At 41.8% G+C, this 14,741-nt stretch overlaps 1 protein-coding gene across 5 annotated transcripts in view; it reads right to left on the bottom strand.

The window, feature by feature from the left end:
- Window positions 1-14,741, bottom strand: part of RERE (arginine-glutamic acid dipeptide repeats) — a 412,980-nt gene that overhangs the window by 120,164 nt on the left and 278,075 nt on the right. For all 5 annotated transcript variants that reach the window (XM_074975155.1, XM_074975156.1, XM_074975154.1 and 2 more), the window contains one exon: window positions 512-610. In XM_074975155.1, the coding sequence (XP_074831256.1) occupies window positions 512-610 (99 nt within the window). The remainder of the gene's footprint in view (window positions 1-511; window positions 611-14,741) is intronic.

Here is a 14,741-nt window from a genome sequence, read left to right as displayed (position 1 = left end):
CGGCCCCAATCCTTAAATAAATCCTACTCAGTGGGAATGTTCTTGACCACTGAGCATGCATGAGTCAACATGAACTGAAGACTGGGATTCTCACTCACTGACACTCCAGCCTCCTCAGAGAGGCAGGCAAAACCAGTGAAAATGAAACCAAGCATCTTGGGCCCTGTTTGTGCCTCCTCTCACTGGAACTGCTAAGCAAGGAGTCCAACCAGCCTGTGAAAGATACTGGTTAGCAGCAGGACCAAGAGCCGGAGGGCTGTAGCATTGCTCATCTCCTCCATGGAATCCTCTCAAGGTGACAGTAATTGTACCCTTTCAAGACACATACTACAGGGAAAATATTTTTCCTTGGACTAATGAGGCTCTAGCCACTGATACTCATTTGGAAAATAGAAGAAAACTTTATCCATGCAACAGGTTACTATCCCACCCCCTCAAACAAGAGCTCTGAGCAGAAGAAAGCGGTAAGTAACTAGAACTGCATGGCAGAAGAGAATAAATCACTCCTTACCACTTCATCTTCAGTCCAACACTTCTCAATCAGTTTGGGCACAGGCTTCTTCACCAAGCGCTGCAGGGCTTTTCCAGCATCATAGTTACTTTCATGTAGCTGAATAATAAAAATGGAAAATTATATCAACAAACAGAAGCAGAGGTGGACCAACAGTAAGGGGCTGGGATAAGAATGAGGCTTGCTGCATTTACTGTATCTACAGTAGAAATAAAGAAGAGAAATTTGCAGAACCTGGATGGTAATCTCAGTTTTATTTAGTAGGACAGAGAACATTAAAATAGGCAGACTTGCTTTCTACTTTCTGAAGTCTCTTGTAAATTTTCCCTTTAGCATTTTTTAGTACTTCTAACACGAGACATTCCAAGGAAAATAAAAAGGCACCAAAACAATCATTCTTCAAAGGGGTTGTATCTTATGCAGTAATATCTTATTCATATTCTCTAATCAAATGGAACAGCTCATATTCTGGAGGTAACAAGTGCTTTGAGGACAGAGAGTCAAGTTTACTCCTTCAGAAAATTGTGCTCATTTTTATTGCATAGATGAGAACAAGAAGTTGCTGGAGAACAAGGTAAAGTATGGAGAAGCAAAACAACACCTCCTGGAGACAGCTGCAGGAATACATATAAGGAACTTGGGATCATTAAGCTGACAGCGCTCTCAACAGAGCATGACCTTTCTGTGTGCTGGGGCTACGTTCCACTATCAATATATACAGCTGGGGGCTGGCTAAGGCAGATGGTTGGTAGAAACAAAAGTTATAACAGAAAGTTGAAAAAATGCCCACTTTCAGCAGAGATTTTAAGGGATAAAGCTCTGATACTCAGCCCTCATCAGGGAATGTATTTGGAAGTTGACAAATATATAATGTGCTATATGCAAGTAAAGTTGGATTTTGGAACATGGAGACTGATCAGGAGCCTGTTTTATGTCTTTGGGAAAAAATGTACCAAAAGGAAAACAGAGGAAGTCCTAGGGACAACAGTAAACCAATTATCTCCGCTCCTACAGAAGAGAGGGAAATGATGTGTGGAGACCACAGGTACATCTACATGGAAAACACTACAGCAGCATACCAGCAGCTGCGCCATTGTAGCACTTCAGTGAGGAGACACTTGAGTGGGGAGGGGTTCTCCCACCGCTGTAGTTAACCCACCTCCCTGAGAAATGGTAGCTAGGGGCTTGTCTATACTTGAAACACTACAGCGGCACAGCAACGCTGTAGCACTTCAGTGTGGACGCTACCTATGTCGACTGCAGGGGTTCTCTCATCTGCATAGGTAATCAACCACCGCAACAGGTGACAGCTAGGTTGACAGAAGAACTCTTTCATGGACCCAGTGCTGTTTACACCAGGGGTTCGGCTGGCATAGCTACGTCTCTCATGAGTGTGGATTTTTCACACCCACTCCCGAGAGATGTAGCTATGCTGTTGCAAGTTTTCAGTGTAGACCAGCCTGTACAGACGCAAGCATTAGTTATCCTGCATAAGTAGCTGGATTAGCAGTAATGGACACACCAAAACTAGCAGCCCCCCCCCCCCTCAAAAAAAAAAAAAGGGGTTATTTAATCACACAGCTACTAGCAGGAACTAACGACAGAAGCTTTCGGGCTTATTTTTATAGCAGGAGGGAACTTCAGCTCTCTGAACTCTCATCACCCAGCATACCCCCCATGCAAAGGCCTCTCCATTTCCACCCCATATTCTCAGCCCCACTGCCCTTTCCCCAAGCATCCCTGTATCACTCCACCCATGTCCAATCACCTTTTTGAGAGGATATCTCCTCAGTTACTTCAATCCCAAGGCTGCCAACAAGAAGATCCCACCTGGTGTTAAGTGTGACAATGCCTTTCTAGAGGAGGACAGTAGGCTCTGGACTGAGACCAAAGCACAATTATATAACTTACCAAACAGCCCTGAAGTGGTAGCTCCTTTGTTAGCATCAGCCTGAGTTAGAACTGAACTGTGATCTTACAGGGCAAAACCTCAGTTTTCTTAGGTCAGACTGTGCCATTGATTTTGAGGCAAAGAGGAGTTCAGCATAAAAAAAAAAACAACCACCCCAAACAAGCACACCCAGAGCCCCAACAATGGCATGGTACAGCTCCTAAGGTTACCTCAGCTATTCATCTCTCTCCCACCCAATCCACAGATACCAAACATATAAAGAATTTCTCCAGGTATTTTAAAAGTGATCCCTAACGAGGAATAAAGTGTCAAATAATTAGGGGATTGGGGTGAGAGGTGGAAAAAGAAATAAAAACCCAACCTACTGGAGAGGCAAAAATATGAGATTTTCAGTGGGACTGTAATATTTGTAGCCCATAGGATTATTTTGCTAGCTATTACATCCTACTAATCCCGTCAGCCATATCAAATAATATGTTTCTCTTTCTGAATTAATCCATTTTATTCTTATATTTTATCAGTATTAATTCCTATGAATTTAGGATGTGTTGAGGCATATGATATGCGTTTCCTAATAATTATACACAGAATAAGTTTCGCTGAAATGCAAGAAGCCTACCGGCCTGTATCCAATAAGATCTGCTAAATAGCTAAAAGTATAATTAGTTAAGAGTAATTCAGCATAAAAGCTGGTAACCTTTGGCACAGATAGGAATGGTCCCTGAACTTTTCGGAACCAATGGGAGGAACTATACAAACACTGAACAGGTTTATCCGGCATCTGTAACCAGTTGGTAACTGCAGGGTATACCACAAACCTGGAAGTCGCCAAGAGAGCCTAGGTTGGCAGTTTTTGGAGTAAGATAATCCTTATTAATATATAGAGAGTTAAAGTGTCATAATCCACTAACCTATAGGATAAGGATACCCGTACATTTCTTAGGGTACGGAAATAAGATTTGGGTATAGTACATTGGGCCTGAATTACATAGTATCAGGATCCTATAAAATGCCTTGTAAGGATATCATAGGGAGCTCTTTTAGTCTTTAGCTCTTTGTTTTCTTTGTCCTCCTATATTCTACAGACTATCTTCTATCATGCTATTGGCTCAGCTTGTGCAGTACAGTATAACTGCTCAACATTCCTAACTACTGGGGAAGCCAGCACCATCGTGTTACCGGGCATGCCAGGAGTAAGGCTAGTCCTTCACCTCCTATTACCCGGTCCTCAAGGAAGGGTGAGAGTATGTTAAGTTAAGGTACTTATAATAGGAATGTTACCATCAGGAATCTTCTGGTCGGATGCAATCAGTGGCAAGCCAAACAACTAACCCATAAAATCCAGGTCAACATATGAGCTAATGTCCACTGAAAGCCAGATCTGGATAGCTCCCACAATCGTTAAGTTCTTTATAAAAGCTCTTGAGCACTGAAGTTACAGAAGGAATAAACTCAAGGTGTTCAAATGGCATGTCCTGTTACTAAGATGGCATTTACAGCTAAGTATTCCACCCTTACATGTATCCTTACTGACCTGGGACATTGTCACATCTAGATATTAACTGAATAGAAAAACCTGACATAAAAGAGCCAGCACCGCTCCAGAACTTGGTTATGTTTTCAGTGGACAAAGCAAAATGTTTAAAACCTGTGAAGGCTGTGGCAAAAGTCAGCAACAGCTGGGAAACTGAAATCAAAGGTTGAAACTTGATACACAGCTCATGCAGCTGTGAAAAGAAAGCACATCTGTGGGATTTGGGGACAAAACGTCCGTCTTCACTTTGATTTCCAGGCTTTTGTCAAATTGGCCCAGCCTTAAAACTTTTAAATAGTTTTTGGGTGCGTGTGCATATTGCTCTTTTAAAAAACAAGTTTTCTTTTTAAACTGCACCACAGAAGGATGTCGGATGGTACAGAACAGACAGTAACCATTTCACATGAGCCATTGTGGTCTATTGGGTAAATTTATGTCATTTCTATGTCACCTGCATGAAAAGATAAATTTTAGATAACACACCCGAGTGAGAAACCTTCCCAGGTGTTGCATTACCGTCTCCATTTTCAGGTCATAGAACCCACAGAATGAACAGTGACAGTCCACAAAGATCAATCCAATAGTGGCACAAGCACACCAAAAACCAGTCTGTTTTTAGTAAAGGAGAAAAAATTGCTGCATATGAACTGTAGCCAGTTCTTTTTAAAAATCACAATATCTTGAGTAGTTTACTTTGTCTGCTAGTCCATTGTTAACTTTGTTTTTTATACCTGAGCTGTTGAGTTACACAGGTGAGCTACATTTTTCAAAATGGAGTATCTAAAATTAAGCATCTACAGCCATATCTCAACACCTAAATAAGCAGCCTGAAGTCCAGAAATGTTGAGCACTGGCAGCTAGCATTGAAGTCAGTGAGTACTTAGCGTCTCTGAAAATCTAGCCATTCAGGACCAGATTGTGAATCCTAACCCACAAAGCGATGGTGAACATTTACTCACAGGGTCACACTAACATCAATAGGAATACTCAGGTGAGTTGATGCTAAGCAGTGTGCAAAATGGATCCACTATCTGGGCTTTATTTAGATACCTAAATATGGATTTAGATAACAAATTTTAAAATACTGGATTTTGGAACATGAAGACTGACCAGGAGCCTGCTTTATGTCTTTTAAACAAATGTACCAGAAGGAAAAGAGAGAGGTATTCCCAAGGACAACAGTAAACCAATTATCTCCAAAACAAAGGCATATTACTAATAATATCATTTTTCTTTCTCATGCTGCAACAGCTAATTGAGACTTAACACTTGTTTGAGGGGGACTAGGAAATTATTTTACAAAACCTCCCGAACTGCTCTGAATGCTCCCAGCAGTCAGGATAAGAAGACATTCCTACAGCATGGCCCGCTGTTGGTGTAAAACAGCTTAACTCCTTCGAAATCATCAGCTAAGGATCTGTCCCCACAAGTTTCAAAACTGAAGGGTAAAAGTTAAACTTCTCTTGGAAAAATGAACTCTGCTTAGTTATTTGCTCTTCTTTGCCTAGCTAGTGGGACATTTGAGATATAACTATTACTATTCTGTTAAGAGAGTTTTAAGTTGCCTGTAAAAATAAAAGGTCACTGCTGGCCAAGACCTCTGGTATGTCACCTAGAATGAATTTTTAGAACTATATTAGGAAATGTCTCCCTAATTAGTTGTATGACGGAAGTGTTTCCACCAGCATAAGTTATAGAGTTATAGTATGGAGAAGAGTGCTCTGATTCCCTTTGGGTAACATCACAGGAATAAAGAAAGGAAATTCTAAGCCGAATTTTCTCATGGTTTATTTTCAGCCTGCTCTATGGCACCTACTGTAAGGTTAAAGAAAAATGCTCTTCACCACAATTGCAACAAGGACAACGGCACACACATTCACAGAATTACTGCAGAAAACAATGCCTCAAACTCCAACATCATCTCCCTTCAACAGATGCCTCATCTCTGCAAGCTACGAACATGAACACATCAGACACATCAATATCGCCTTCTCACTCTTGTAAGTCAGGGAGATGCATGACCTGCGATTGCTTAATAGAAAACACAGCTTTTAAATGCACTTCCACAGGTAGAAATTCCAACGTACAACAGAGCATTGGCTTGTAAACCTGCCTCTGTTGCCTACATCAGTGACAGCTCCCATGACTCTGCTTCCATGCAAGTGAAACAACGATCTGAGTCCATCTTTCCTAAGCCAAAAGTCAAGCAATATGACGAGAACGCCAGACCTGCTGTGCCTAAATCCTACCACTCAAACAGCACTGCTGACTTTTAACTGCTTTTATCACTTTTGTTTCCTAAGCCTTCCGGAGCATGCAATACCCACTTAGAAGCTTGAAAACAACATTTTTGTCTTTTCTATTTGGAACACATTGATCTTCTTCCTTCCCTGCACTGCAGCACTGGGATAGGCACGACTGCAAGTAGCAAGGGCTAGGTATTTGTTGCTATAGTACAGCCTGTACATGGTTTCTGTTACAAAATTAAGCATGCCTTTTCTCTTTAAAAATTTTGTAGTGATAAAAATGGCAAGGGTTCTCTCCCACCCCCTGCTGTGTTCTGCCCAAACCGCATCGTGACTCATGGACGGAATCCGTATCTTGCCTGAAGGAACCCAGCAAATTTTCCTTCTCTCTTTATGAAACAACTCAATTAGAGACAGAAGAATAACCAGAGAAGACCAGAAGCAATGGGCTGTACTAACAGGCAGCCACCCCAGTTTAAAAGCACAGAACAGTTAACAGACCAACATGACAGTCCTGAATAGTCCAGGATAGAGGATCAGAATTAACTTTGCACGAAGCTGCCATACCAATGACAATCTCAAGACCCACAACGTGGAAGTGGGGGAGACAGGGGTGCAATAAGAATTTTGCTAACAAGAGGGCCCATGTTCCAGCCTGGCTGCCCCATGTTTGAGTGGTGTTGCAACCTAGTGTACCAGACTACAAAGCACTCAAATTTGACCTGGATGCCCCTCCATCACACACATCCCAGCAAGGAAGGGGTTCAGCCATTACACCAGTCAGGGGCCAAGGCTGGGGTTTGGGCCCCTGAGCCCACCCCCTCCTTGTGCCCCTAGGGGGAGGGAGAAGAGTCAGGTCAATCAGATACGAATGTGACCATGGATACCATTTTACACCTTCCTGAGAAAATCAGCCGTCTAATGGAGAAAATGCCTTGATTAGAGCTGGGAGCAAGACTATAAACCAGAAAGAAAAATATATTTTTATATAATTATCAGAGTTAAATCCACTTTCCTCAGTCTGACTGATGGATCATTCTCTGCTTATTACTTTCAGTAATTTAATATATATAAGCACTTTATTGGCAAGCTACTTGAACATATAAATAATAGCTAATGATGACTGCCTACAGTTTAATTAACTTCTGGTTGCACTTTTCAAGGTATTGCTAGAAACACTAAATTACTTTCCCCACTCCCCTCCCAAGCTGTCATGTAAAGAATCATTGTTTTGAGCACAAATCCTGCTGCCTAAATAATTCTGAGACCTCAGCAATCTTATGCATACACACAGTATGCAATGAAGGGAACAGACATGAATGTACTTGCACTTTATAATGCAGAAGTTATCTTTTCTACAGAAAAGCACAGGACTTCAATTTAAAGAAAAAAATTCCAAATGTGCACACGTCCAAGCATCTCATTTATATTACAACAGTCATTAAACATCTCTGGATCTCATGCAAGACTTATTAGCATAAACTCTGCACATTACCACAAGGTTTCGAGTTTCTATTCCAGCTTCTCATCTGAGCTGCCATTTTCTGTCTGCGTGATGTTGCAAATAAATTTTCCTTTTGGCATGGCTCAGCTGTCAGGCACCTCTGTTCTGTAATGAATCCATGAATTACATCTCCCCGCTCTGACATCTCTGGTCTCTCACATCAAAATATTGTTCTTCAATTGTAATTTATAACTTAATTTAAATGTCCCTTTTACTGTGACCTTTTTAGATCAGAATGGCATTACATCTGGCAGCTCCTACTTCAGCAAGGCATCCTTTTGCAATTACAGTCATTATGATCCCTGTCGAAAAGCCTATCTGAGTTAGGCTGCATTCATACTACAGTGTTAAATAATTGGAGTCCATTAAGACCATCGTTAGATTTCCGGGGCGGGTGGGGGGGGGGGCGCGATTGCTAGTATAATGTGGTACGGTATTACAAAACTAACTTGAAATCTACCCAGAAGAGTCAAATAAAAGTAGCAGTGATTTTTCAAACAGCACAAACTATGTCCATGGCTGTAGGGAGGCAGCGTTTCTAGTGGTAAAAGAATAGTACTGGAATCCAGGAACTCCAGAGTTCACGTGTCTGCTCTTCCACTGACTCATTCGGTGCCTTGGACGAGTGCCATCACTCTTCTGTGCCTCAGTTTTCGCATGTGTAAAGTGAAGATTGGCCTACCTATTTTTGGCACTAAGTAAATACCACCACTGCTACTTCACAGTGGTGTTTTAGGCCTTATTTAATATTAATAAACCAATCTGAAAACATAAGGTGTGGTATATGCTAAGTATTACCATCTCCTCCAATCCAATGTACTCTTTATGTCTTTCACTATGTTCCTCATGGGGAACAAGATTTTTTTCCTATTAGAGCACAGAAAACATTCTACATAAAGTCCCTATTTCAGCACCAGCGCCTTCATTTCTCTCTCAGGCCTGGTCTACACCTAAAACTTAGGTCAACCTCGCTACATCACTCAGGGGTGTGAAAAATGCACACCCCTAAGAGACATAGTTAAGCAGACTTAAACCCGGGTATGGACACTGCTAGGTCAATAGAAGAATTCTTCCATCGACCTAGCTACTGTCTGCTGAGGGGTGGATTTACTACAGCGATGGACAATCCCCTTTTGTTGCTGTAGCAAGTGTCTACTCTACAGCATTACAGTGGTGTAGCTGCAGCAGTGCCACTGTAGCGCTTGCAGGGCAGACATAGCTTCAGTTTACGCAGATGCATCGTTCTCCCTGTGTGGGTGGAGGGTGCAGGAGGGATTACAGAAGAATCTATGCCTCGTTTCAATAGACGTGTGTTGCTAGTCTCTTTGATCTAAAGGTCCTTTAAAAGCATTAGAATTCAGGGATGTGGTGTTGAGTGATGAAGGGGACCCTAGGCTGCTAGATTGGGCTGTTGGCCTTGGATGAAAAAGAAATGTTTGGATGAGTTTGCATATCTTTCGCTGCAATGGACAACAGTCAAGACTCAGGGTTGTCCCTGAACAACTGCCAGGTGTTTAAGACGGCAATGGTCAAGAAGACAGAGGAAACAGAAGATAAGGAGCAATGAAAGAGACAACAAGAGAAACACTGTTACACTGAGAGGCAAAGCCTTTTGGTGAAACCTCTTCTCTTTTAAGGGCCTAATTTAATGCTAAACCTAATTCACACTGCTTCCCCGCGTAACATGATTGAAACATTCCAGTTTAATGCAGTGTCTCTTCAGGAACTGTATCTGGAAATATCATCCCCATAAAGTACCTATCATCTGTCAATATGCTGCAGTAAAATGGAACTTTTATCTGCCACAAACACGCAGAACACACACAATGGTGAGTATACTTTATACGATAAAACAGTGAAACATGCACTTTAAATTTGCAGCTTTATTCACAGGTGCTGAAGTATGTGTTTTCACTAACTGTATCTGGCACTGAATTAAGAATTGTGCCCAAGGATGCCATGTTCCTTAATTCCAGGGCTCTCTTCCCGTCCTTGAAATCCTAACTCTTCCCCATCTGCTGCAAACACACCAGAAAGCCTGGCCTGAATAACAGATTGCCTTCTCTAATGCAGATACCAATACCACTCCATGGGACTCCCTCTACCGCCTGAGGACAACAGCACCTCATAAACCAACCCAGCACCCAACCCTCCCAATATAGAAAGACTGCACACGGAGAGATTTGTTTTGACAACATGCCTGTCTTTCTAGCTGGTATGTCCTAATTTATAAGGGCCTTATGAGCTTCTTGACAGGTCAATAGAACTCAAGATGACTACAGAAAGGTTCAACGGGTGACCAGAGACATCACTTCCCAAGAAGCTCAAAGGAAAACTGAACCAGGTCTATTTCCTTAAAACTCTAGTTTCTGGTACTTGTAGAAGTTTGAAAATATAATCTCCCCCTTCCTCTCTTTGACAGAGGTCTCACCACTTCTGTTCCCATTTCTAATCTATTTAACGTTTCTACATAGCTCCAATCACCGTAATGATCTAAATGTTAGCGATACAGATGACACAATGGATGCCTTGGTTATACACTATTTCCTATGCACTACAACTGGGACAACCATTCATCAGGAACAAGCACAGCTCTAGAAACTTGCGTTAATTGTTAAAGGCGGAACACATGGGGGAACTGACACTGTAGAGGGGTTTTATGGTTCTTTGGTCTGACATAACAAATAACTGTTGTCACTGGGCAAGCTGAATAGTGCTGCGGAAGGTTCTCGCAACAGATTTTCACACATTTTCTGCCAAAAATCTAGATGTTTTATATATATCACAAATATTTACAAAGTAGGTTAAAGTTGGGCCAAATTTTATAGCTGCAAACAGGCCTTTTAAACTAGTTGTTCAACAGTTTAGCTGAATTTGTGAATTATCTTACAAATAAATCCAGCAGCACAGAAAGGTTTTTCCAAGAGAAAAGATAAGAATGAGTGAAGATTCAAAGTGGCAAAAATGCCCTGTGCACCAGAAGAGGCTTAGTTTTAACAGCATGCCCAGGCAGACAGTGATTGCCGTTGGGGTATTATGCTACCTTATTTGAACCCTGAGACTAACCACCGATGAAGCAGCATCCAAAAGGGAAACTAGTAATCATAATAAATGCTAACGTATATTTAAATAGTTTTCTTAGGCTTTCAACCTTGTCTTTAGTTAATGAACAAGAAAATCTGTCTAAGGGCACGTTAAAACAGGCAGTAATTTGTCTGGGTGACATCTTTCTTCTAACTGAATTTCCCTAAGTTGATATTACACTGTCACATTTGTCACTCACAATGACATGTTGCCATGTAATATTGTTACAGAAATGCTGAACAATCCTACTCATAAAAGGAACCAGCCCATATTAGTATGTAATCATTTCATCTTGTATACTGGTGCATGGCGAGAGGTGTAATAAGTACAGGTACATGGCTCCTCAACTACAATAAGGAATAAATAGGGAACTACTGGCTTTTCACTTCCTCAAATACAAACAACATGCATGTCAAATGACAAAAGCCTTGAGATTCACTGTTAAGGGCAGAGTGCATGTTGTCACTTTAAATTTCCTTCTACTGTTCTGCCATCTTATATCTCTGGCTGCCACCCACATTTGTTATTGTCCCAATGCTGCAAATCTTTATAAAATCTGAGTTTTTAACGTAGGGGGAAATTCCTACCACCCACTGAGGTAGGCTGAGTTTTGGATAGGAACATACCCTCATAAGATAGCAAGCAGCATTTCTGAAGGAAAAAGCAGGGAGGGAAAACATGCACTGTCCCGCTCCAAATAATCCGATCTTCCAAAAACAACTGCTCCCTTGACGCATGCCCTGAACTGGGTCAGCACAGAAACCTCAAACTGAATTTTGTCAGGGCCCTACTTAAGAAAATAGGCACAATAAGGACAGGTGGGTAAATTAATCATTTCCTGTGCTGGAATCTGAGAATGGTGCCCTTAAAAGCTCTGTGCAATGATTTTAAGGTCAATGGGAGAAGGATGAGGAAAAAGGAAGTTGGCAGAAGCAAGTGCATTTTCTTTCTTTTTTGCATAAATCTGAAGTCCAGAAAGGAGTTTTCAACTAGTTAAAAATTAACCGGCCATCACTATGTGGAGAATCTACTCAGAAATTCTCTCTCTCACACACACAGCAGGGCTTTCTAGCTCTAGAAATTATATTCATGTTCAGTATTCACCATACTGAGATTTTTCCATGGATTGGCAGATCTGGGACACCATCTTCCTAACCCCAGAGCAGGGAGGCATTTCTGTGCAGATGTTTTAAGCCTCCTGCTCAGCCGTTTTTCTTTTCTGCAAACAATGCAGCAGCATGAAGAGGCTCCCTTCCTGGATGGTGCTGTGGAGCTGGCAAGCTCAGCAGACGCATTTGCGATTTATCCTCACAGACATTTTAAAATCTGTTTTTCCTGCTTTCAGATACCCAAATTCTGTCTAGAAAGACTGTTCATTCCACAATGCTACCCAATCTCCAGTAAAAATATACCTCGTAAAAGGACCTATGCAGTTTCCTAATAGGGAGCAAAGCTGTAGGCACCATGAGGTACTGTAGTACCCTGCGGCTCCCGCGCCTTCCATGCGTTCGCCTCAGGCAACCTCATGGACAGTGGCTCTCATTTCTTTGGAGAGGGTGAACTTAATAGAAGATTTGCTATTCGTCAAGCAGCCATTAAAGAGGCAAACGGAGAAGTGAATGGACTCGCTTTTCGGGTGCATGCCACAAGTGGTTTAACTTACAGGCAAAAGCAGGGGTAGTACTCAAAAGGGACCTGAGACAAAGGCAAATAGCATAACACAGCAGATCACCTGGCTCTGCTTTCCTGCATTATGAAAGACAAAGCACTCATAACCCAGCAAAAAGTGCTGAGGAATCCCGTGAACAGCCACAGTACTCTCTTGGCTACAGAGAGGGCTGGGGGGTTGAAGAAGAGGAAGTCCTTCTCAACTCTCTTGCCCTCTAACTTGAAAATGCTTAAACTTTGAAAGCCAAATACTGCAGTCTTAACTCCGACCTCCGTGGGAAATCAATGGGAGTTTAGTCAGAGCAAGGACTGTAGCATTTGATCCTCTGTGTCCAAAATATTTATCAAGAGAAAACAGGTTATCCTAAGTCCTCTCCCACATGAAGGCATCCAATTGAGTTCTTTTCGGAGACTGACTTCTGAGATAAACTGAATTTTTGAGAGTTTGTAAGTGAAATAAAAAGTTACAAGAACAGCAAGAATTCATGTCTTCCAAACTCTGGGAGCCAGGACCCTGTCACAAAGGCGGTTTCTCTCTAGTTTGGAAGACACATACGAAGGCCCAGATCTTCTTGGGTAAAGCACACAAAAGAAGGAGCGCTGTATTGTACTTCTGAGATCCAAAGCAGGATGAGACATTGCTGAGAAAAAAAATGAAAGGGGGGACAGACTGGAGACTGCAGGAGCATTCGAAGACATCTGGACCTTCCTAATTCCGGGAACCATGACTTCACTGTCTCAATATATGCATTCCAATGCTGGTGCTACTTAACTTTCTTTACTTTCAGGCAGTTACGTCTGCTGGGTTCAACTACAGGACTCGATCCCTGCAAGGTGCTAAACACCCTCAACTGCTGTTCGAGTTAATGGGGAGTTGAGAGCACTCAGCACCTAGCAGCGCCAGGGCCAAAAGCAAAATGAAAATAGGAAATACCGGTACTACTCAGGGTTCTGTGAAATGGCAGAGGTTTAAGTTACTTAAGAGAGGGTTTTAACAGCATGGTTCAATTCCGTGATTGTCTCACAGACACTTGCCCTCCCATCTGCAATCATTAGACCACTTCCTCTCCCATTCACAGCTGCACAAACCCCTGTGGCAACTATGGCAACTTACATGGAAAAATATTAACAGGAAAGCATTTAATGGAGCTTTAGCTTCATCTGATGCCAGTCAGATGCTGAAAGCAAAGAGGAGGAGCCTGCACTACATGACCAGTGAGATCTCAACAAACCACCAACAAATAATCTGTGGACCACAGTCCAGGAACTACCCACTTTACAGAAATGCACAGTTGACTTTTGCTCTGCATCTCAAAAATGCATACATTGGAGCTGGAGGCTTACTGCTTGCTAATCTGAATGTCCCACTTCTTTACCAGTACAATAAAAAAAGGTTTTTTACTTGCTTCCCCCGATCGTTCTGCATAACCACTCACATGACACACATTTCTCTCTTTACGACTTAAAAATTTATTGCATTTTTAACAAAATACACACAAAGAAAAGCTGAGAAAGGACACCTAATGCATTAGTATAAATTAAACTGAAGTAAATTACATGGACACGCAGTATGTAGACATGGCTGTACAACGTGCACTTACTGCTTATGAATTTTAATTAAGGAAGTGATTTATAGGGCTCCAGATATTAAGAAAAGGGCTCATCCTCCTATTATGTGGGGAGGCAAATACTCTTTCAGATTTGTATGTCATAAGGATGGAATGAATCCAGCGTTCTACATGCAGTTGAGATGAGTCCTCCTGATGCTGAGGGATAATTTTAAATCTTGGCGCTTATTAAGATGATGTCTGTATGTTTTCTGGTGTTCTTGTTAATCTGTTCTTTTATGCTTGCTGATTTGTGAGCTAATAAAGGCAAATTCCATGTCAATTCTCCCTTTGACACTGTTTGAGAAGAATTTTAATACTTTCTCCAAGAATATATATTTTTTAAAGGGCATGTGAAAAACACACGGAGCTGCCTGACACAACAAACAGTCCTCTGATAGGCCAGATCTGTATATCTTCCCATGTGCCTTCACTGTTTTTTGAGCAGGAAGAATGAAACGTGGACACGGGGTGCTGATCCACCAGGAGTGCTATAAGCACGCCTCCAAATATTTTTCCAGTCTCAACAGAAGGGGCTGTTCGGGTATATAATTTCCCGCTTTTAGGAAAGGTCTGGCAAAATTGACACATTTCATCTGGTGCTTGTATGGGTGTGCAATGGGGTGAGAGAAGGCATAAGCATCATAAATACACGGCTAGTTACACTGTTTACTC

This window comes from Natator depressus, chromosome 18 (assembly GCF_965152275.1).
Source record: "Natator depressus isolate rNatDep1 chromosome 18, rNatDep2.hap1, whole genome shotgun sequence".
Lineage (NCBI taxonomy): Eukaryota > Metazoa > Chordata > Testudines > Cheloniidae > Natator > Natator depressus.
The sequence above is the reverse complement of the archived record's forward strand: the minus strand, read 5'-3'. Positions and strand labels throughout refer to the sequence as shown.